Source organism: Nelumbo nucifera, chromosome 6 (genome assembly GCF_055504915.1).
Source record: "Nelumbo nucifera cultivar China Antique chromosome 6, China Antique-T2T, whole genome shotgun sequence".
NCBI lineage: Eukaryota > Viridiplantae > Streptophyta > Magnoliopsida > Proteales > Nelumbonaceae > Nelumbo > Nelumbo nucifera.
In genome coordinates, this window is record NC_142654.1 from 68,039,300 (window position 1) to 68,062,591 (window position 23,292).

Here is a 23,292-nt window from a genome sequence, read left to right on the forward strand (position 1 = left end):
AGAATACACAATATGGAAAGGGAAATTTGATCTTTTATTACTTGAATGAAATGTTGTTCTACATCGCTTCCTCAACTGACATATTTGACACTGGAAATCTAATACTGAACATGACTTAAATAAATGCGGAAACAAAGACTTCATTATTTCAAAAGACACATGACCTAACCGGTTATGCCACAAAAAAAAAATGACTCTTATTTGACTGACTAAGCGACTCTGAAAATGACACCAAGAAACTAGCCTTGTTATCGAGAGTGTAGAGACCATCCACTAAGCTTCCTCTACCAATCGTCCTCCCAGAAGTTAGATCCTGAAAAACACATGAACCAGAAAAAAAGGTCACACTGCAATTTAAAGAGTTTGTGATACTACTAATGGAAAGCAGATTGATGGGAAGTTGAGGATCATGCAAAACATTATTCAAGTTAAGTCCATGAGGAAGGGATATTGATCCTTGGCCTACAATGGAGGAGAATGATCCATCTGCAAGTCTCATCTTATCCCTTTCTAACAAAAGGTTATAAGATTGGAAAAGGTTTGGCTTACCAGTCATGTGGTTGGAGGCCCCTGAGTCAATGATCCAGGGGGAATCAGGGGCAATGGATACATGGAAGGCAGAGGCTGCATTACCTGATGTAGATGCAAATGAAGTAGAAGGGGTACCAGTGACTAAACTGTCCATCTGGCGCAAGGCCCTACCCTATGATTCCAAGTGATTTCGGAAGGAATTCATGATATCTTTCTTGGGATCAGAACCAGTGAAGTACTCCCGAGCAATACCAGTCAACACTCCACCAGACTGAGTATCATGGGTTGCCACATTATGTACTGTATTAGGCTTCTTCTAACCCTACACCTTACCTTGTTCTTGGTTCTTTACAGCCCACTTTGGCCTCCCATGGAGCTCCCAACATGTGTCCCGTGTATGTCTTGAACGTCGGCAGTGGCTACAGAACAACTTATCCTTATTACCAGTTTTCTTGGAGTCATTTTTCTTTCCCATATTGTTACCACCCATTACAGCTAATGCCACCTGTTTCTCCCCCTCAGTTGTAACCATCACACTCCTACTTTCCTCAGATTGAACCAGGGCATAAACTTCTTGAACTAAAGGCAACTCTTTACTCCCCAGAGTTATGCTCTGATACCATCTTTTCTTTCTAGAAGAGAGAGGAGAGAGAGGAGAGAAGAGAGAAGAGAGATACAAAGAGAAGAGAAGAGAAAAGTATTTGAGAGTCAAAAACTGAAGCTGGCAGCTCCCAGCCTCCTATTTGTATTAACATGATGTAAAATAAAAGAAACAGAAATTACAAGCATGCCCCTAGTGGCTCACCCTAATAATAAGAACTTAAACAAAGAAAAGAACATGCTGACAGCACCCTAACAGCAGAAATAAAAAAACTAATTCTAACAACATATACCATTTCTTATAACAGGAAAGAGATTGTTGTTATAGAGATGATGGGCTGAATGTGCCATAGTTTCCTTCTTTTATTCAGTTCTGTTTATGCTTTGTGTTTGTGAGTAGTGGGCCTTAGTTATGGGCCTGTTTTCTTCTTTTTCTTATTGTATTTAGTGCTGGCAGCCCTACTAAGGGTATTCATCTAATTGTATTCACATTAGAATCAAAAAATAAAAGATAATTTTTGGGGGACTAGGATCTACCACTGGTGTTAAGTCTGGAAATAATAGAGTCGAATTTTACTAAACATAAGAATTTCCACTGGGCTGAAATTTAGCTCTACAATCAGCTACCCCCACCCTAATAACTTTCATTTATGGACCACTGAACTTGGGGGACCCATTGAAGACCTATGAGCAACACATTCAAAACTTGGAATCTCCTGCTAACTTCTCTAAATTGCAGATTGCCCCTTGTCTCCTTTTTTTCTTCTTTTTCACCTGCATCACATGTCCTAATAAGATAACTACAAGTAATCACTAGGGTTGTGTAGGTCTCACCTTGTGATTTCTATGATATATGGTTATAACGTTTCTAACATCCTGCAAAAGGTGAAGTGGTTAAAGTGGTTATGACAGCTTTGAGGATTTTGGTTTGCTATCTTGCTGCAGGCTTTTTACAACGGTGAGGGACTCGTTAGGATTAACGTATGATGTATCCTTTGAATTAAGCCTTTTTGATCGGCTGAAGTTTGGATGGTACGTGATATCAGTAACATCAACTCCTGGCAAGGTGTGCATTCTGTTCATTTCTTTGTATATTTTATCCTTAGTTTCTGATTCCATTATTTAACTTAACTAGTCTGATATCAAACTGAATTTTAGGTTTATAAGGCTGTTGATGCATGCAAGAGTGTTCTTAGAGGTTTAGAGAACAACAGAATTGCCCAAAGAGAACTGGACAGGGTTAGTACTTCACTTTATTCCTATAATGCTTACCTCATTCTTTTGTACTGTCCCTGTTCATTTGTACAAACTAAAGCTTTCTTTTGAAGAATTATGTGATGAATGGAATCCAAACTTAGCTGTTTAAGGGTCAGAATTTCATCTTAACAAATTGCTCAATAGCTTTATTTTGTGAAAGATAAATTAATTTTTCTATTTTCAATTTTCTGCTGTAGTAGTTTTTTGTTTTTATTTTTAGCTTTCACAGTGTGGACATACATTCACTTGACATGTGCTTGTTGGTCTTATTTTTCCTTTGTCCACCATGTTGCTCCAGAAAGCATGGATTGATCTTACAGCCATCTTATAAAATTTATGATGGATATGAAAACATTCATGCTTTATGGAGGAGAATGTTAGAGAATAGATAGAAAAGGGAAATGTTAAGATGGGTGATTGACCAGATAAGAAGGATAAATTAAAAATTCTTGCAGACTTTTGCTTCATTTAGTTTTGCAGACTTGTGCTTCATATTCGTTTGATGCAGATCAAAGTCCCTAAACACAGGCATAAGGCTTCAAAGAATGTGATAGTGAGAAGACAATTGGTGGAATATGTGTTTTTTGATATCATGGAATTAATTAGGTCTTATGTAGTTGACCTAAATAATTGGTGTTAAGGTTCACAGGAAATTGATTATCTACAATTCTAGAGCAAAAAAAGGTTTATGTCTGCACACGTGGATGTAATTAAGTTCATTGACTGCAACAATTTAACTATTGCAGGCAAAACGTACATTGCTGATGAGGCATGAAGCTGAAACCAAGTCAAATGCATATTGGCTTGGATTACTTGCTCACTTGCAAGCTCATTCTGTTCCAAGGAAGGTAAATTGGGAAGAGACTATATTCTCAACCTTAGTATAATCTCCTGAATGAATATGGAATTTATACATAGAAAGCTATTTCATCATCTAAGCCTGTCCCAACTATATGGCTAGCTACATGAATCCTGTTTTGCCACTCTTTTGCCATATCCATTGTCAAATTATGGGCGCTTAAATCCTACTTCCACCCAAGTCCTTTTCAGTCTGCCCTAGCTCTTCTAGCCCCCTAAATTTGTAGCAGATCACTTTTTCTAATGGGTTCTATAGATGACTTAATATGCACATGACCAAACCACCTGTCTATTTTCTGATCCTATCCTTTATAGTTTTACCACTCATCCATCTGAGCATACACATTTCTGCCACATTCAATTTTTTTACATGTCCTTAGTTGCCCAACAATCTCCATACAGAATAGCTGGCCTTACAACTGTTTTGTATAGAGAGTTATACATATTTCCTTTTTAAATACAGGAATATAGCAGATGCTAGATTACCATGAACATTTTTTTAAATACAATGTCATAATTGTTACACTAGTCATTTTGTTTAGGGGAATGCTAAAGCTACAGTGGAGCTTCTCTCTGTAGCTGCTATGAATGCCTTAAACAGGAACATTGTGTTGGGTCCACAGCTCAAAACAAAATTAATAGCACACTAGACACCACATCATGTTCGTGCTATATGTGACATCATAACAGCTACAGTAACAAGCTTACCATAGTGCTACCATTCTTCTTTTACTTAATTCAGCATTGTTGGATAAGGCATTTGCCCTGTTATGATTCTGGAGTTCAGGATATATCTTGCATCAAAGACCTCTCTCTGTTGTATGAAGCTGCCACTATTGAGGACATATACCTTGCATATAAACATTTGAAGGTGGATGAGCATTCTTTATTTTCATGCATTGGAATTTCTGGGGCTCAGGCTGGTGAAGAGCTCTCTGGTAAGACATTTTTACCATTATTGTTCTTGTTTTTGTAGTAATAGTAGCAAGGCACCACTGCCTGGTATAGTGGTAAAATCTTGGGTTAACAAGCATGAGAACATGGGTTCAAGTCTGAGAGCAGCCAATTTGTGCAAGAAAATGCTGAAGGTTAGGTTTGTATCCAGTCTGCCCATCCCAAGACTCCAGATGGCTGGGGTCAACATTGGGTAGTACTTATCTTTAAAACACCAAGCTTTTAAAGCATAGTATTAGCATATTAAATCGAACACTTGTATACATATCATTGTCCTTATTCTCAAGAAATGGAGTGATATGCCCATGCCACGTGTTTACGTCAATGTTTGTACTCATCAGTTTTTGTCATTGTGACTCCTGGCAAAGGGGTCCCAACAATGTCAAAACATTTTTACTTTTGTTAGTAATACCACAAAGATTGATATCATTTTCTGAGTTAAAAATCTTCAAAAAGTAACTTGGAATATCTGTGAACATTCCAGGAATCTGTAACTCATTCAATGAGAAATTAAAATCATCACCTGAGAATGCATTTGAGCCTTTCTTGAGTGACTCTGACTTCTCAAAATGCTGAAATCAGAATGACTCATACTGGCAAACACCCATGGATTACAGATTATTGGCTGCTTAATGCTCAAAAACCTGTTGTACAAGCATGTGTTAATAATCCTATGTGGTAATGCTGATAAAGAGCTGTTTTAGAATGTGAGAACTTTCTCTAAAACGAATACTCAGAAAAGAACCAGTAGTAAAAGTAGCATGCAGAACATGTGGTAAAATTTGATTCAAGACTCCTATGTTGCTGCTTAAGATAAAGACATTAGTAATTCTATGTCGATTGGCACTGACTTTTAAGCATACTCTGGTCCAGGGCTGCAACTTGGGCCAGGTTAGCCCAAACCCAACATGAAAAGGTCTGGTTGGGTTGGGTCAGGTTGATGTTCAGGTAGGGCTAGCTTTGACCTTTGGCAACCTGACTTCACTTTGGGTTGGGTTAGGGTTGATCCTTCATGCAAACCTGACTCTACCATTACTAATGTACACATGTATTATAGTTCTGCTGCATATCATAATTTTAACTCTTAAACCCTAAACCTAATGATAAGTCATTAATGGTTCTCATGATCTTTTCTTTGGTTCATAGGACCTTTTAGTGTGGTTTGTGATAGCCTTAAACTTTTTCAAACTTGAATTATTTGGTTTGGCTTCAGAATTGAAATATCAACATCAATCTTTGATATGATATAGATTTTCTGATGGCTTCCAGATCTTTTTTCTGTGATTTATAATGTCTTTCGTTCAAAATTATTCCTTCTGTCCTTGAATAAATTCTTCTTTTCTCTTAATTGTTTCTACTTTCCAGCATCCTTAGAAGAGGAAGAATTAGATACAGGGCATCAGGGGGTTATCCCCATTGGACGTGGTCTATCAACAATGACACGGCCAACAACATGATCTTCTTGGAGCTCGAACTAATGTGATCTTGTCGTCTTCCATAGTAAAGGGATCTTGAGCAATAGGAGGTATGTGTCTTGCGGGCTTCCTTGGTAGAGATATATGAACACATAGATGGAGTTTTTAAGATTGCAGTTACATCACCCTCTTTTCATTTGCCTTTAATTTGAAACTAGGAGGTCGTGTACATGGTGATTTGAGAAGCAATTTTGATAAAATGGGACGCACTCCTAATGAAGGTAAACCACCTTTAACTTTTTGTTTAGGGACATGCACAGTTTATACTAAATCACCACCTTCTTTTCTATTTTAATTAACAGAGGCATGAAACCTGATTGTCTGTTCCAAATGAGGGTTGGACATTCTAGGCCAAAATAAGCTTCCGAATTTTTCATAATTTAAATTTATAAAAGTTGAATTATGTTACAAATAATTATTTTGCTTGTTTATATATGGAAACTTAATATTATTATTTCAATTATTTTGAGTTGATTTTTTTCATAAACTCTCACTTCTCTGTTAAATAAAGGTCTATAGGTCATTTTTTTTTTCAATACCTAAATTGATATTCTCGTTGGCTTCTCCTTACTTCCCGTGGAACCCTCTAACTTGTGTTGAGAAATTTTCAAAATTTTGGCAGTAAGATGTGACAAAGCTTTCTAATTTGAGTTCGGTTGGAGTTTCACTTAATGTTCTTATGGCTCCGTTTGGGAGGAGTGTAAATACAAATATGTACCGTACAGATACAAGGTTTAGAAATACTATACATAAGGTTTTGCACTGTACATATTTGTATTTGCAATCTTTCCAAAGTGAGCCTATATAAGAAAAGAAATTTGAAAAAAAAAAAAGAAAGAAAAAGGGATGGCATCTATACATTGCATGCCTGCATTTATGCATTCTATCGACTGATTTAATTAGTAGTAGCTATTTTTCATTTTGGTAAAAGCGATTAAAATTGCAGGAATTCTCTGAACATGGTGGAGAGGGGAAATCATCAGGGACGCCTAATGGGAGCTACAAAACTGTTAATATCATATTGTTTTCAAGTTAAAAAGTTTTTTTGTTTGACGAAATCTATTCTTTCAAAAGCAATATAGTCCGCAAGGAATATTATCCGACCAAGTAAGCCCTTTACCTTAACCATATATTTTTCTTTTCCTTTGTTTTCCTTTTTTTTTTTGGTTATGTACCAAATAAGACATGGAATTAAAAGTAGCATTTCACCAAAGAGAGTATAAAAAGAGATCCTATTCAGAATATGTGGCTGGATAAATGCCAGAATTAAGAAGAGGTCCAATCCAGATTCTTTGGCTGGAACAGGCAGTTGTCCCTCGTACAGTGAAACTGTATTAGTAGATACTATTTTTTTTTTCACTCCGATTGTTCAGGGTTTGATGTCCTCTGATTCTCTGTTCTTAAAGCGGTCAAAATTTTTCTGTTGCTCTTATATTTGCCTAAGTGCTATTGGTTGATTTTCAGACCGTGCTCACACTTAACTCACAACCTATACTGGAAATATCTTCGTACTTCTGTGTTTTTTTATTCATGGGAGATATTCTCTTTGCAAGTAGCTGTGAGGACATAATCCGAGTTCCTCCAAAGGCCAAACCAAAAGGGTAGGGATATGTTACCAACAAAAATGCTCTCAATACTGTTCCAATAGGCCACTGTTGCAAATTCGTGTGGGTGTTGCACAGAGCGTGTCCCACAAGCACAGCACATCCGAACGATATATTGGGACTTCTTATCTCCCATTGACAAGTATGGAAGATGTTCGCTTACATATTTATGTGCGGCACCTGTGGGGTGTGCTTTGTGGGGTGCTAATCTGAAGTTCACTGCAGCTTCCTGCCTTCCTCTCTTGTCATTCATGTGAGATGTTCCCCATGTATTATAAGGGTTTGTTGGGACAGTGTTGGGAACATGTCTGAATTTATATCAAAAAGGGGTTTCAGAGAAGGCCACATTGCCCACGTAATCTTATCCGTGGCTATATAAATGCCCAACCACATTTGCTATGACAGTGTCATATCCTTAAGCTGAAACAGGTAAATCAAAGCTTTTGATTTGTTATCATGGCCCCACTTTGAATTAGATAAGTTACTTCTTGATGGGGTCATTGTATCAAAGGCAATGATTTTCTGTTTTAGCCCTGTATTACTACAGTATCGTAGCAAAAGTGAATTCTATAAAGGGTAATTTATAAACTATCTTTATGGTTTAGTTAATTGATTAATTCTATCCTTATTGTTTACTATTATTTTAAAGTGCATACTTTACATATTTGCATTTGTACTCCTTCCAAACCGAGCCTGAGTTACAATTGACTAATTACTCCCTTATAGTTAGGGTTCCGTTACCATGTGGCTGTTATATTTTGAGAAAATGACAGTAATACACTTTCTCCAAAATTAAAGAAAAATGGTATCGTCGTTCAACGGATGGTCCAAGTAGAGTCACCAAGGAATGCCGGTGGTTGTGAAATGCAACACTGATTGGTCCATGGTTGAGTTAGAAAGTCCTTTGGAAGATGATTTTCTCCTCAGCAATGTGGCTAAAAGTTTCAACAAGTATAGAGGATAGAATGCCATAACCAGGGATTTTCACGGTAGCTATATCTGGCACCACTAATTTGCATGATTCCCCTAAGAAGCCTTACCTGTGTCTGGCCCAAGATGGGTTTGTGAAGAGAATGTGTGGTTCGTTTGAGTCATCAAAATCGTCACCGATGAACAATAATCCTATATTGGTTGATACGGAGGTGAAGAAATTGAATTGTAATACATACAAGTCCCCGCCGTCAGCAGTGGCACAGACGGAGGTTTCCAATTCTCCATCAAAGCCTCTTTGGTAGCACTTGGAGGAGGAATCACTGCTTGCTAATTTGGATCTCAACGTGGCTTCTAGTTTCAGGTGAGCTTTGGTTCGAGATGCATGCAGCCAACCCTATTTCAGGCGAGCTTTGGAACCCTGTTTCAAGTGAGCGCTGGTTTTAGGTGAGTTTCAGGCGAGTTTTGGTCTGAGACGCATGCTGCCAACCCTGTTTCAAGTGAGCTCTGGTTTTAGGTGAGTTTCAGGCGAGTTTTGGTCTGAGATGCATGCTGCCAACCCTGTTTCAAGTGAGCTCTGGTTTCAGGCGAGCCAACCCTATCGGTTACTAGAAGCGGTGGCCTAGATGAGGGCATAGGTTGCCAGATAGCCTTTGACACCATTGATCTCCACCGCAGGACCTAAAACGTGAAGTTGCAAAAGGTGGACGAAAGGAGATTAACATCTCTGGCACTGATCCAAACCCAGTCAACCACATTGGCGCAAAACCTTTGGATCTAACAACCAAATGGGCCACAAGCAAAGGGTTTTCCACAGCCTGTATCAGGGGGAAAAAATCAATCGCCTAATATCGCTTTTTCATAACAAATTACAGACCGAGGCTGTTGGGCACTTGGGCTTGACACAAAGAGGTCAGTGAGTTTCTTTGACTGACTACAGTATGTAAGAGTTAAAACCTCTATCTAATGATCGTTACGCCGGCGGCCAGCCTGTGCTACGGCATAAATAGTGATATGAGGATCATTGTTGCCAATTTGGAAGGTGTTTATTGGTCAGAGCCCTTCCGATCGATATGATGATGTCTTTCCTTCCCGCAGCATAGTTTTCTTACTTCGACTATGATACCAGTAAGACTTGATAGTGATAGTGGAAAAAACTGGAAATCAACCAAGTGACCAACTGGTATAATAAAGGCTCAGTTTGGAAGGAATATAAATACATACAAAATAATACAAAATACAGTTTTGCACTCTACAAAATAATACAAAATAATTATTTATCAAATTCATGGGGTTTTAATTGGTCAAAACTCTTTCAAGATGTCATGTCTTTTAAGTAATATAGCATTTTCGCTTTGGATCAATAAGGTCATCATGTCTTTTAGGCAGCATAGTTTTTTCCTGTAGTAAAGATTGGTTAAATATACATGTTTTTAATACATAAAATAAAAAAAAATGCATATTATAATGTAAATATGTATCTAAAAATTAATTTGTATAATATAAATAAATGTTTAAAAATTTAAAAACATATAAAAAAGTTTCCAAACCCATATTTTTCAAAACCTGAATTATGCCTTCTTTGAGTCTAATGATTTTATTAAAGTTCAGCATGTCTGAAATAATAAGAATAGATTATTACCATCTACAACTAATGTCGTGAGGAAAGTAAGGATGAGACTATTATTTCAAATCGGATTTCCTGTCCACTATTCTATACCCACTCTCCATCCGCCTTGAATATCCACACATCCCCATTTTGTATTAGTGTATTATTAGCGGCGCCCGTGCTAAGCACCGGCAATGAATATCGAATTACTGCAATTGTAAAAAATTAAGAAGAAAAAAACAAAGATAGTTTAAAAACAAACAAGATTTCGCTTATTACAAAGAAACAGGATTTCGCTCATTTAAAACTGGTCAGCCCCGAATGCAGCCGGTGCAAAAATTGGATTGTATCTTGGGAGATCCCTTGGACTGATATCAGTCCCCAAACTAAAAACTAAGCTGACATGCTGTTGCTATTGCTGATATGGCATTTAATTTCCTTATCTTTCTACTCCCTTCAACTTTAACAAATCAATTTCTCTTACGGGTTGTTTCTGTTGATGGTCTTCCATATGCACACGACCCATCTACAGCAAAAACGGTGGTGGATTCCATTGTAAGACTGTATTAGTGGTTGAATTGTTTATTATTGGTATGAGATATAGATCCATTCTGGAACAACCCAGTAGCTGGAAATCTGAAACAATAAATTTCAGTTCACAGAATATGAATGATTAACAAAAATCCTGAAAATTAGACTATATAGGGCGGCCTCTGATGCGAAGGTCAGTGGCTCTGGATGCCATGGCTCTCAAGGCTTCCCTGGCCGAGGAAAAAGAGGTCCTTGTCCTTGGTTGCACATGATGAGCTCCCCCCCCCCAAGAGCCCCCATGAATTCTTCCCTCTGCAATCTAAAAGCCAATGCGACATCTTCCTTTTGACTGGGAACTCGTCTTCCTCTTCTCACACTCTGCTCTTGACTGCTCACTCCTCTTCTCCTCCAACTTGAACCCAATGTCTCCTCTTCCTCCTCCTCCACCTCAGTAGATGTTTCTCTTCTTCTAACTACTGTTCCTATTCTTCTGGGAACTGGGGTATTTCGACTTGCCTCTTCAGGGCTCCGACGCTCAGCTTCATGGCTATTCAGCATTCCCGATGCCTTTCTTGCTTTAACTTCTTTTGGAAACAGAAGTTGCACCGTGTTCCAAAGAACTATGTTCACTGTGCAAGATCGCCCATTGCTGCAAACTCAAAGGAAGATTACTTTTAAAGCCCATACAACTCCTAATAAAAGAAAATTCTTCAAATCTCTAATTTCTTACAAGCGTCACACCTAATTAGCTGCCTGCATTTTGGGCATCGCTTTCCACATTTATCAGCAGCCAATTGCAGGCATTTCTTGCAAAAGCTGCGAGACGAAAATCTCTATCAGGACAATAAATTCAAAAGAAATACTCAAAAGGAGGGAATTAATCCACTGAAGAGCAAGAAAATCATGTATTGTTTGAAGCAAATCTCAAGACAAATCTGTATGTCCAGATTACAAACTGGGCAACCAATATTAAGCTTAGAAGTTCCTTACCGCGCAAGAGAGCTCTTCCCTTAGTTTATCCATGCAAGGGAAAGATGAACCCGAATGAGAAACATCAGAAAATTCCTCTGGCAAAGAAGCTTTGCCTTCTTTTCTCTGCTTCTCTTCGATAACTTTACTTTTTTAATCCATCTTCTTCTCTGCAGATAATCATAAAGAAAAGAGAACCTCGAGCAAATAAGCAATCCAACATCTAGATATGACACCAAATAGAAAACGGAGTCCCCATTTCAAAAGAAACAAAGTTTAGATTATAATGGAGGAGAAACATTGAAAGGGGAGGAACAAAAAAGAATAAGAAACGTTACCCTCTCCAGCAGTCTCTTCATCATCAAGGTTAAAGACAGCAATAGGAATTGAAGCAGGACTCCGTCTCTGTGCTATGTACTTTCTGGGAAGATGAAAAGAACAACTGATGTATCAAAAGTTGAAAGGAAAATATCACATGAGAGAATTGGAAAAAAAAGGGGAAGAAGAATTGGATTACCTTCTCGAACTGGTTTTTGGGGACTTAAACTGAAAATGGCCATGCTTCTTCTCTTTGGGTTCTCATTCTGGCGTATCTTCGACGATGAAACTGGCGATTAGGAGCGATTCTTCGTCCCAACCCGCCATTGTGGCAAAGGATCGGAATCTGGGACTGATGATGCATTCTGTGTTTCTCCTATCTTCGACAGCAACGCATTGAGGGGAAAAAAGAGAGAGGATAGGCGGAAGATAGAGAGGGAAAGAGGAAGAAGAATCGGAAGAAATATGGAGTATGGACAAGTGTCACCTTATGCAATGAAAAAATATAAAGTATGAACACGTGTGATATCATGCAATGGAGAAGCTCTGGTCTACAGTAGGGATGCTAAACCGAACCGAGGGGGAATTTTCTGGACCGAATCGATACAACCGGTTAACCGGTGGACCAGTTAACCGCGGTTCGGTTTTTTGGGTTTTTTGTGCCCTTAAAATTAAAAAGAAAAAAAAAAGAAAAAACACAGTCAAAGAGAACTTGGATCGCCAGTGTTGCCGAGATGTAGTAGCCTCTAACCCGTAGTCGAGCCTCTAGTGTCGCCAAAGCAGGAGGGATCGCCAATGTCTGAGGCCGCCGATGAATCGGTCGAAGGGTGGAGCGCCAAAGGCTAGAACCCAGAGAGAGAATCCGAGAGGCGAGAGAAAGAGAGAGTTCAGAGGGAGAGAAAGAGAGCTAGAGAGAGACTGAGAGGCGAGAGAGTGTGAGTTCAGAGAGAGACTAAGAGGCGAGAGAGAAAGAGAGAGAGAGAGAGAGAGAAAGAGAGAGCTAGAGAGAGACTGAGAGGCGAGAGAGAGTGAGTTCAAAGAGAGACTAAGAGGCGAGAGAGAGAGAGAGCTCAGAGAGAGACTGAGAGGCGAGACAGATAGAGAGAGAGAGAGCTAGAGAGATTGAGAGGCGAGAGAGAGAGGGAGTATGAGAGAGTGAGAGTCCGAGAGAGAGAGAGAGAGAGAGAGGGAAAGAAAGGGATCTGCGCAATGGGAGTTAGACGACTGAGACTGTTAGTGTTAGACAAGTTGTTCGCCAGTCTCCCAGACTGGCGAACCTGAAAGTCTCAGGCTCTCAGTTCGGCAGTCTGAACACTCACACTGTCGAACGTTTTTATTAGATTTTTTAAAAAATAAAATATAATATTGTATAAAAATATATCTCGGTCGGTTTGGTTAACTACCGGTTTTTTAAATGGTTAATCGAAACTTTTGATTTTTTGAAAGCATTGAACTGACCGGTTTGATTAACCAATTTTTCGGTTCGGTTTTTCGGTTTTTTTGCTCACCCTTAGTCTACAGTAAGATTCCATTTTGCCCCTCAGTGATAACGGATATCTTACGAATGGAGATGGTACTTGTTAGGATTGGCAACGGGGTGAGATCAGGTTAGGGTCTATATTCCCCGTCCCCAATCCCAAGCTTGAAACAAATCCCTATTTCTGACCCTTATCCCCATCCAAGATAAAAATGACTCTCCATCCCCAGTTTCCCACAAAGACGAGTTCTCCATCAAGAAACTGAATCCTCAAAATTTTAAAACTAAAATTACTTTTAAAAATATTTTTAATTAAAATAAGGGAATTTTAAAATATAAAAATGTTTTAAATATATTTTGATATAAATAATATATATATATATATATATATATAATCAATGTAAGGGCAGCGAATTCATTTCCATCCCTCATCTTGTCCCATCCTCACCAAGGCAATCTCATCCCTGAAGAAGTTGGATACCCAATGGGGATGGAGAAAATTGTCAGGCCTATTTGGTGCCTTAAGAGTGGATATTTTACAAATAAAAATGGCTGGCGGCAAAATTCCATAGTAGTATGTGCTTGTTGCCCACTGCTAACCACCCTCAAGGGTACGTGGGCGGAGCCCCCTTGATATGGATTCATAGTGCAGGGAAATCGTAGCCAAGTCAGTCACATTTGGATATCGCATTGCAGATGGATGTGCAATAGCTAGGTTGGTACCGCAGATCGCATTAGGGTGATATCGCATATTAAAGTAGCTTGATATCGTAGATCACAGTAGTCTGGTACGCAATCTAGACTCGTAATTAACGGGATCTCATAGGATTTTCAAGATCTGATTCATAACAGTTTTGTGGGAACAACCGTGGTTTAGGGTTTTCTCGTATAAATAGCCTTGTATCTTACCCTAAAAGCAATCAATCTTGTATCATATATCTTAGGGTACAAGAGAAGAGTACAACAAGAGTGATTGAGAGAAATAGAGGAGTCAAAACGTTAGGTATTTTGGGAGCTAGATAGTGGATTTCTTCTCTTCTTATGCCCCTGAATATAGGCTATAAACTGAACCACATTAATCTGAGTGTGTGCTCTGTTGTTTTTTGTGTTTTTAAAGTTTCTCTACTAACCAACTGCACCATTTATTTCATTCCTGCTTTATTAAAATCACAACAGTCCTTTATTGAATGAACATTTCTTATCAACCACATCAATCTTCCACCAGGAAAAAATAGAATATAGGGCATTGAAAAGAACCCCAACTGACCCGGATTATCAAACCTTTCTCCCAAGTTCCCAACCTAACAATAAAGTCAGCATCATCAGTGGATATTTGTCCATTATAAGCTCATGTTCCTTGATTGTTGTTTTCGTTGAGATTATTATAAATGTAATATGTGCTTATCAAGGTACCATAGTATGACATTAACCTGTAACCAAAAGAAACCAAATGCACCAGTTGATCTTGCTTCACAACAAGCCCCTATCTATAGCTATTATAATGCACTTCGTTTCATAAATTGAATATGATAGAGAGGAGAGAGAGAGAGAGAGAGATGGCAAGGATAATCAAGCCCCCACCTTCTCTAGGGAAGATGGTTACAGTACTGAGCATTGATGGAGGTGGTGTGAGAGGCCTAATACCAGGAACCATCCTCGCCTTCCTGGAATCCCAGTTGCAGGTAAAGTGATGAACCATAAAAAGAAAAAACAGTGAAAATTAAAGGAGCTGATTTTTCATTTTTCTTTTTATTTTCATTTGTTGGGGGAGGGGGGTCTTTCAAACTCCTTAATTTTGAATGTCATGAATATTACTTAATTGATTGAACAATCGACACTTGTTATTAACAAGGAAGAAAATGAAGAAGAAGAAGAAGAAATGTGAAATAAAAAAAAGGAAGAAATAATGGTAGCAATCTGCTGATACTACATATATGTATGTCTTACTTGTGTTAATTGGTGTTGTTTGTATAGAAACTGGACGGGGCGGAGGCCAGATTGGCCGATTATTTCGACGTGATAGCAGGAACGAGTACCGGCGGCCTAATTACCTCCATGCTTACAGCTCCTAACAGCAACAACAGGCCCCTCTATGCTGCCAAAGATATCAATGCCTTTTACCTTCAACACTGTCCCAAGATATTCCCGCGTAACAGGTTAGTTTTGTCCTCCGAGTGGCCAATTACGTCCTTCTGAGCTCTGACTCCCGACCCTGGCCGGTGTGTCCTCCGGCACCTTTTTCGTTTTTCATATTATCATGAATAATCAAAGGTTATAGCTGCATGCAGTCATAAATCATCATAGGTTATTGACTAACCAATTCAGGGGTTCAACATGATGTCGGAAAGACATGATAGCAGAAATATTTACAATCAATCATGTAGATTTTCATCAAAATTTACAGGGAATTGTGATTGGTTACAGCCTTTCTGATATCATATCTTTTGGACATCATAGATCTTCTCATGACTCAGAGGCCTTGTTCGTTTTTCCATACCTGGGTAATGTATTTTTCCGGCTCCCAGGAAAAAATTATCCAAGTAGCTTTTAAATCAAGTATTCTTAATGTGCCATCACTCACTTACTCGGGTATATGCAGGAAGGAACTGAGTACATTTTTGGTGGGTGGATAAGCAATTTATCCACCCTTCAAGGGAGTATTGATTATAACAGCAGTCAGATACTCTCCACATGCAAAAAATCATTTTGCATAAGACCCATGATAACAGTGAGAACACGAATAAATTGATCAATACTACTATGGCCAATGAGATATTATCTCTACCTGCATGTAGAAAGTGCAATCGTATGGCCAATAAAAGTCTAAAATGTGTCAATGAAAGTGCAACCGTATCCCTCCTGTCCTGCATAGAAGTGCCAATGTCTTCATTTGGATGCATATTGGAAGAGGAAGTTTCTTGGAACAAGGAGCATGATAATGATTTTTCACCATGCATTTTTTTTTTTTACGTGGGACCCACTAATTGCAAGTTTTTTTTATTAATTCTATCTGCGCACAGTATGTCTGGAAAATGAAAGAAATACCATATTAGCGTCTGTTTGACATCGATGCCATTGTTTGGAATCGTTTTTCAATAAGAAAAACGATGCTCTAGAAAATGTCTGTTTGGAATCGTTTTTCTATAAGAAACAGTGCTTTAAGTCATGTCTTGGAAATCGAAAATGTATGGTTTGGAGCAATGTCGAATTTAGAACGAAAACGTGATGCGGCAGTGACGTGGACTTCCTATAATGATACCTGTGCTGAAAACGGAAATGTATCACTTCTACCAAACAGAAAGTGCAGTGCTGTTGTTGCTTCAAGAAATGTCCTACCTGACAGCAACATTTCCAAAAGACATTGTTTTCTGACCCACACATTAACAACACCGTACTGAATATACAGCATCGATGCCAAACATATACTAAAACAGTTAGGATCATTGGATCAAGGTTTTGATAGTTTAATTAACCATCAGTTTGATGGTGCAGCCACAGCCTTTAAAAACCATTAACCGTAGAAAAGACGGAGCTTAACATAAAATTCTTTTCAAAGGCCGAGTCCAAACAAAGTATATATATATTACAAATTAAAAGGGGATAGCTGAAGTGGATGATACATGGCAACAGGGGTTCGTTGGGTTCGGCAATGAGCTTAATGGGTGCAGTTATGGGACCCAAGTTCGATGGAGTATATTTGCGTTCTCTGTTACAAGAGACCCTTGGGGAGACAAGGCTACACCAAACGTTATCTACCGTTGTTATTCCTACTTTCGACCTCAAGCTTCTTCGGCCTGTCATATTTTCCACCTATGAGGTACGTACATACGCGGCCATGCTTCAACTACTATCCTCGTTCACAATTGCTCATTGTTGTGTAATTTGATGATCTTTCTTGACAAACACATCCTCCACCTGCATGTAGAGAAGTCGAAATTTTAATTACAGAAACAGAGAGAGAAAGTATGTTGAACTCTAACACAAGCAGAGTGGGTTTGATAATTTGTTGTACACAGGCGAAAAGGGATGTTGGGAAGGACGCTCTTCTTTCTGACATCTGCATAGGCACATCAGCAGCTCCGACATATTTCCCCGCTCACCACTTCAAAACAAAGGATGCCCAGGCCAAAACCAAAAGTTTCAACCTCATCGACGGTGGCGTTGCTGCTAATAACCCTGTTCGTAATTAATTCTACACTCCCATTGATTCAGTTTATTCTTTTAGATCTTAAAACTCAAAGCTCCGTTTGGATATAAAAATTCTTATTTATGATGTAATTTAATATGTTAATATTATATTAATTTAGTAATAATTAATAAATTAATATATATTATATATTATTAATATATAATAGGGAAAATTCCGGATTAGTACCTTGTATTTTGGATCTAGTGCCACTAGCTGTTAGCCAGTCGTTAAGTGGCATTTGAAAAAGACACAAAGGCCCTTCAAGTGTTATTTAATTTTCTTTAACAACCATCTAAACGTTGATAAAAACTTAACAGTCCCAAATCTTTGCCTTTTTCTATTCAAAAAAGTTGGGGTCATGTTTGAATGGATATTTTGGTGACCCCAACTTTCTTAAATAGAAGAAGCAAGGATTTGAGCCTGTTAATTTTTTTAAATGCTTGGATGGTTGAAAAAGAAAATTAAATGACACTCGAAGGGCATCTGTTTCTTTTTCAAATGTCACTTAATGGCTGGTTAACAGCTAGTTAACAGTAGGTACTGGATTGTTATGTTTTAAAACTTCGGGTGCTAAATTGTCTTATTTTAAAGTTAGGGGACCAAAGTGACACTAAGCCCAAAGTATAAGGTATTAATCAAGAATTTTCCCTATATAATATTATCGGCCAAACTTGAATTCGGATCAGACTTGTTTAAAAAGGGCTAAACCTGGCCTAAAAAAAAATAATCGGACTGGGTGTTTAAAGCCCCAAGCCTATGGGCCTAAAGTTTTATCCAATTGGGCTACTCGGCCAGTGAACTAGTTATTTTATTTGTAAGACCATGGTTTTGAATACTCTGTGGTCTGTCTTTTAGATTCAACTATGATGACCAAAAGACATGATATCTAAAAAATGTATAGCCAGTTAAAGGGTATCATAAAAGTGATAACCAATTAGGTAGATTTTCATCAAAATTCACGGAATTTTTGATTGGTCAAATCGTTTCTAGTATCGTATCTTTTCAAACATCATATATTTATCCCTGTCTTTCCCCATATAGGCCAGAAAGTACTCTAACCACTCAAATTTTGCTCACTGGTTCCAATCCACTTTGCAATATATATATATGTGCAAATTCCATATATGTTTGATTATATAGGAAGATGCTAATTAAAATTGTATCCCATTATTATGATATATGTAGGCATTAGTCGCAATGAGTGAAATCACAAAAGAGATAATTATGGGAAACCGTGATTTCTTCCCCATAAACCCATTGGCTTACCATGGAAAATATCTAGTCATCTCTCTGGGCACAGGAGCACCCAAGCTGGAAGGCAAGTATAACGCTGTGGTAGCCTCTAAATGGGGATTGGTGGGATGGATGTACCATGGTCATAGGGCCAAACCTCTCATTGATTGTTATGCCCGCGGAAGTGCTGATTTGGTTGATCTCCATGCTTCCGTTCTTTTCCAAGCACTCCGTTCTCAAAACAATTACCTTCGAATCGAGGTTCGTTTTTCATCCTTTTCTTTTCCTTGCTTTTCATTTCTTTTCATCTTAGGCTCCCTCTGGCAAGAGTGCATGTATGCTTTTTTTTTAAATACAAATATATCTTTAAATATATACATAAATATGTATGTGCATTTTCATTTGACAGTATCTCTGAGATAAAACTATTTATAATTCATGGATAATTTTTTAATAGTTATAAATGAACAGTTTATGAACAGTTATAAGTGGTCAGTTTCTAAAATGAAAGGTAAAATGCATTTTCTTTTTCTTCTATTCCATTCTTCATCTTTAATTACCTTATTTAATTAATCATCTATTCATTTGAGTTTTGGACAACATGATTCTAATAGGATAGGTTTCATCCGTAATAAAAAGGAGAAAGAAGAATATTAAGAAACAACGTTGATTTGGTCAGCAATACAATGACCTAACATGAAAGCCTTGTTCGCCTTGTTTGTTTTGTTTGTTTTTTATCTTCTCCTCTCCATTTTCATTTATTTTATCTAACATGGACAAAATTCTCCTTAACTCCGTTTCTCTCCTGCATCTTTTCAAGAGAGAAGAGTTTAGGAGCCAACAACCATGGATAGAAAATGGATTTCTAATTCATGTTAGATAGCTTTGACAAAAATAAATATATAAGATTTAGAGGAACGAAGTCATATTTATATATAAAAATAAACTTAATTTCTTCCTCATACATGTGTCTATCCATTCTGAAAGAAACAATAGTAGTTAATTCCAATCTTAGAATGTGTCAAGTTAAAACATGTGGCTACCCCTAAAGGAACCCACTTCAAAAGATGTGGGACTCATATTGGTCTTTCTAATTAAGTTTCCTAATTCAAATGAAATATTCATTATAAAGACTTTCAATGGTGTGTCACATTCTTTTAGATAACTCAAATTAGATATATTAGACAAATAGTACTATGAATGCCAAACAAAAATGATAGGTGTAATTTACCCCTTACTTATATGGTGTGGGACTAGACTTGTTCATGGGTCGGGCTTGGGACCCAACTTTACACTATCTTGGGCTCAAGCTTCGGGCTGGGCCCATTAGAAATTTGGCAAAAGTCAAGCCCGAGCTCAGCCCATGAGAAGATATGTGGGACCCATTCTTCTAAATAAAGTGGGGCATTAATTATAAATATTACCAGATTTAATCTTTTAAATCAAATAAAAATATATCTATCAGAAAATCAAAAAATAAAATAAAATAACCTAAATTTACAATATAGATAATGGGTGTCAAATGAAATAGTCCAAGTTAAAAAAATGAAATAGAAAAGTGAGAATAGTTAATTTCACTTCAAAAGATGTGTAGCTATATTATCTTTGCAATTAATCTCCTATTTCATTTAAAAGACTCATTGTAAGGATTCTTAATTACAAATTAAATCTTGTTTAATTTTAAATTAAATAAAGAATTCAAATTAGATAAAATACTACATAAATAGTGGATCTTAAATAAAAATGATATTATTACAAATAAACAGAAAAGAATAAAATGATATAGAGGTATAGTTGCCCCCCACTTGGTAAATGGTCATTCTTTAGTAAATATAACATATTGAATGAAAGCATTTGTTCTATGTTTTTTATTTTAGAAATTAAACTAAATTAATTTTGAACAAAACAAAATGGCAAAATAGGATTCGTGCATGTAACTAACCCTACATAGAGGTGTAAAACGGGTTGTGCCCTGTGGGCAGCCCACGCAAAGTGCAGACCATGTCATGTCGGCCCACAAGTCGTCTTGGGCCGTGCCGCCTTCCCCTAGGATAACTTGGGGGTCAGCCCGACATGGCCTTTGGCCCAAGCCCATGCGAGCCCGTGCCATGGGCCAAGCCTTGGACCAGGCCAGGCTGTGGATTGGGTCAAAGCTATTTATTTAAAAAATTGAAAAAAAAAACTTAAAATTTTAGTTTTATATGAATTTTGATGTATACATGATTGCTTATATATACAATAATTAAATAAATAATTAAATAAATTAGTATAATAAAATTGAAAATAATTGTTTATTTTATTAATATATTATATACTATATATTATTATATAATTATAATTTATATAATATATTATATTATATATATAAATATATATAATATGTATAAATGATATATATGCAGTCGTGCCGGCACGCAGGTTGCGGGTGGCACGACCTGCTCGGTCGTACCGTATTGGCCTGGCCCGTGGACCTAAAACCCCAAACCCAGCACAGCCCATATGATCGTATCGGGCCTGTCATAGCACACGGACCATCATGCCAAACCGGTCCAAATTCGTGCTGGGCTACAAGCAGCACAGCCCGATTTACACCTCTAACCCCATATAATTGGAATAATGCTATGATGATGATGATGATGAAATTAGATTTGATTGGTTACTAAAAAAAATAGTAGAATTTCAAAATAACAAGTGTGAGAACACAAGGTCAAGTTTAAGAGTAGCTATTTTGTGCAAAAATGTCAAAGATTAGATTTATATCCAGTCCACCCTTTCCAAGACCCTAAATTGCTAGGACCAACACCGATAATGGCCTCTTTTTGTTGGTTACTAAAAGACATTTTTAATGTAAATTAAAATTCATTTACTCTTTTCTAAGTGAGAGGCTACTCAGGGGCAGAGAAACCATCATTCCTTATATATGGATAGTATGTGGAAGAAGGGTAGACATGTAATAAAGTGGGTGCCCCCCAACCAAAAAAATAACTGAAATTCCCATTTAAATGCTAAGGACTACTCTCAAGTAATATAATAATATAATGTAATATAGCATGTATTAACATATATTAATATATTTATATATATTATGTAATATAATATAATTGGGGCCGGTTCAGGGCTGGGGTCGGGGCGGGTGGACAAATTTCATCCCCGCCCCATCCCCGATCTCCAGAGTTTTGGGTTTCCCCAAATTCAGAAAAAAATGCACCAACGGGGACAGGGCAAGGTGGGCTCCCACATGAACGGATCAAATTGTCATCTCTATTTCCCCCACCTCTAAAAACAAAAGGAAATTCTTGGCTCTGCCACTGAGGCCAGTCATGTCTAAACAAGAAGACCTCTTGTTTGAGGACTTTGTTTTAGTAAATATACTAGTAGCAGAGCTGGTGCAGTTGCATAAGTTTAATTAAGAAAAATGCAATTAATATAAGAGAACTGATTTATGGAATGAGAGAAATTAGGAGGAAAGATAATTTTAAGGAAATACAGTTTTGAAGTGGGATAGAAAAGTGGGAAGAAATTCAGAAATTAGAAAAGTTGAGAGAGAGAGAGAAAGATCGGATGCTTAATCTCATTTGTGATGTGTGTGTATACAGATATATATAACCATGTGATATATCACCACTTACACACAAAACCTTCTAACATTTTATGTTTCACACGGTTTACCTAAGGCCTCTTACTCAAATTCAAATTGTCAGTGCTAGGTATATTTCTTATAACCCCTATAGTATCTGTGTCAGAACTGGGCCCGGGTGTTTTTATCGGGTTTGGAAGCGGGTCAACTAATATCCGACCAATTGATTCTTTATACCATGGATCAGGCCAGGCACAATAAACAGGTTCAACACCAAAAATAAAATAAAATAACAAAAAAAAAAGTCCCAAACAGGTTACGGTCTCAGCTTTTGGCTTAATTTTCTACGGTTACAACAAAAACCAACAACAATATAATCATGACAACGATGATGATAATGGATATGAATGTGATGGTCAGGATGACAGTTTAGTTGGAGATGCTGTTTCAGTAGATATTTCAACAAAGGACAATATGGAGAATTTGATCAAGATGGGTAAAGAACTTCTCAAGAAACCGGTGTATAGAGTCAACGTGGAGACTGGATTGAATGAAGAGGTGAAAGGAGAGGGTACAAATGAAGAATCTTTGACTCGTTTCGCCAAGCTTCTCTCCGGTGAACGCAGGCTAAGGCTAGCTAAGTCGATCAGTACCATCTGAGTCTTGCACCTTCAACATCATCAACCTGAAATATTAATTATATGCGTCATATCTACCTAATTCATGAAATGACTGTGTTTGACCGGCCGGGTGGAATAACAATCTCAAATTTTCTAATGCATTTTATGTAAGGCAGCTTTTGCTATGATTTGGTTAATTTGGTTGATCAAACAGTGTAACCTTATATGCAATTAATGTATTGACAATAAGCTGGTCCCAAGAGGATTGACCTTGAAAAGGAAATTCATATTTGCTATATATAAAAAAGAAATGAAAATGCATGTAACCATTCGTAAACCAGTGTTTTTTTTTTTCTTCTTCTTCTTTTTATGTATAAAAAAAAAATGCGGTGGTTCAACTTGAAGGCTTGGGTTTAACGTGGTCAGCCCAATTGGTGGGACTGGGAAGAGTTCAGACCGGACGGGTTGAGCCCATTTGGTTCACAGGAATCAGAACTGGAATGGATTAATCATTTGGTTGGGCAGAATCATAATCCCATTCATTTCTGGTAGAATGGTCA

General features: G+C 37.5%; 2 protein-coding genes and 1 long non-coding RNA gene across 5 annotated transcripts in view; 2 read left to right on the forward strand and 1 right to left on the reverse strand.

The window, feature by feature from the left end:
• Positions 1–7,034, forward strand: part of SPP (Insulinase (Peptidase family M16) family protein) — a 105,284-nt gene extending 98,250 nt beyond the window's left edge. Inside the window, exons 20-26 of one of the 3 annotated variants that reach the window (XM_010272345.3) lie at positions 2,077–2,197; positions 2,290–2,370; positions 3,135–3,236; positions 4,034–4,184; positions 5,566–5,725; positions 5,834–5,896; positions 6,622–7,034. In XM_010272345.3, coding sequence (XP_010270647.1) covers positions 2,077–2,197; positions 2,290–2,370; positions 3,135–3,236; positions 4,034–4,184; positions 5,566–5,657 — 547 coding nt within the window. In that variant the 3' untranslated portion in view covers positions 5,658–5,725; positions 5,834–5,896; positions 6,622–7,034. Of the gene's footprint in view, positions 1–2,076; positions 2,198–2,289; positions 2,371–3,134; positions 3,237–4,033; positions 4,185–5,565; positions 5,726–5,833; positions 5,897–6,621 lie in introns of those variants that run through there. The other 2 variants (XM_010272346.3, XM_010272347.3) reach the window with 2 other exon arrangements.
• Positions 7,035–10,396: 3,362 nt separating this feature from the next.
• On the reverse strand, positions 10,397–12,063 carry LOC104606917 (uncharacterized). The gene is made up of 5 exons (XR_736864.3): positions 11,836–12,063; positions 11,657–11,739; positions 11,340–11,488; positions 11,091–11,165; positions 10,397–10,998 (listed from the first exon to the last, which is right to left on the reverse strand). It is a non-coding gene; the product is annotated as an uncharacterized LOC104606917 (long non-coding RNA).
• A 2,490-nt stretch (positions 12,064–14,553) lies between these two features.
• LOC104606918 (patatin-like protein 2) lies at positions 14,554–23,061 on the forward strand. The gene is made up of 6 exons (XM_010272348.3): positions 14,554–14,795; positions 15,088–15,269; positions 16,744–16,930; positions 17,130–17,291; positions 18,488–18,796; positions 22,533–23,061. Exons 1-6 carry the CDS (start codon positions 14,640–14,642, stop codon positions 22,770–22,772), a joined length of 1,236 nt encoding a protein of 411 aa, XP_010270650.1. The 5' UTR covers positions 14,554–14,639; the 3' UTR covers positions 22,773–23,061.
• Positions 23,062–23,292: the final 231 nt, after the last annotated feature.

Excerpts from the sequence above, each read along its gene's own strand:
- LOC104606918 (XM_010272348.3), top strand. The coding sequence starts at position 14,640 with ATGATAGAGAGGAGAGAGAGAGAGAGAGAGATGGCAAGGATAATCAAG. Across the intron at positions 16,931-17,129 it reads TCATATTTTCCACCTATGAG|GCGAAAAGGGATGTTGGGAA; the intron begins GTACGTACATAC and ends TGTTGTACACAG. Across the intron at positions 18,797-22,532 it reads ACAATTACCTTCGAATCGAG|GATGACAGTTTAGTTGGAGA; the intron begins GTTCGTTTTTCA and ends TGTGATGGTCAG.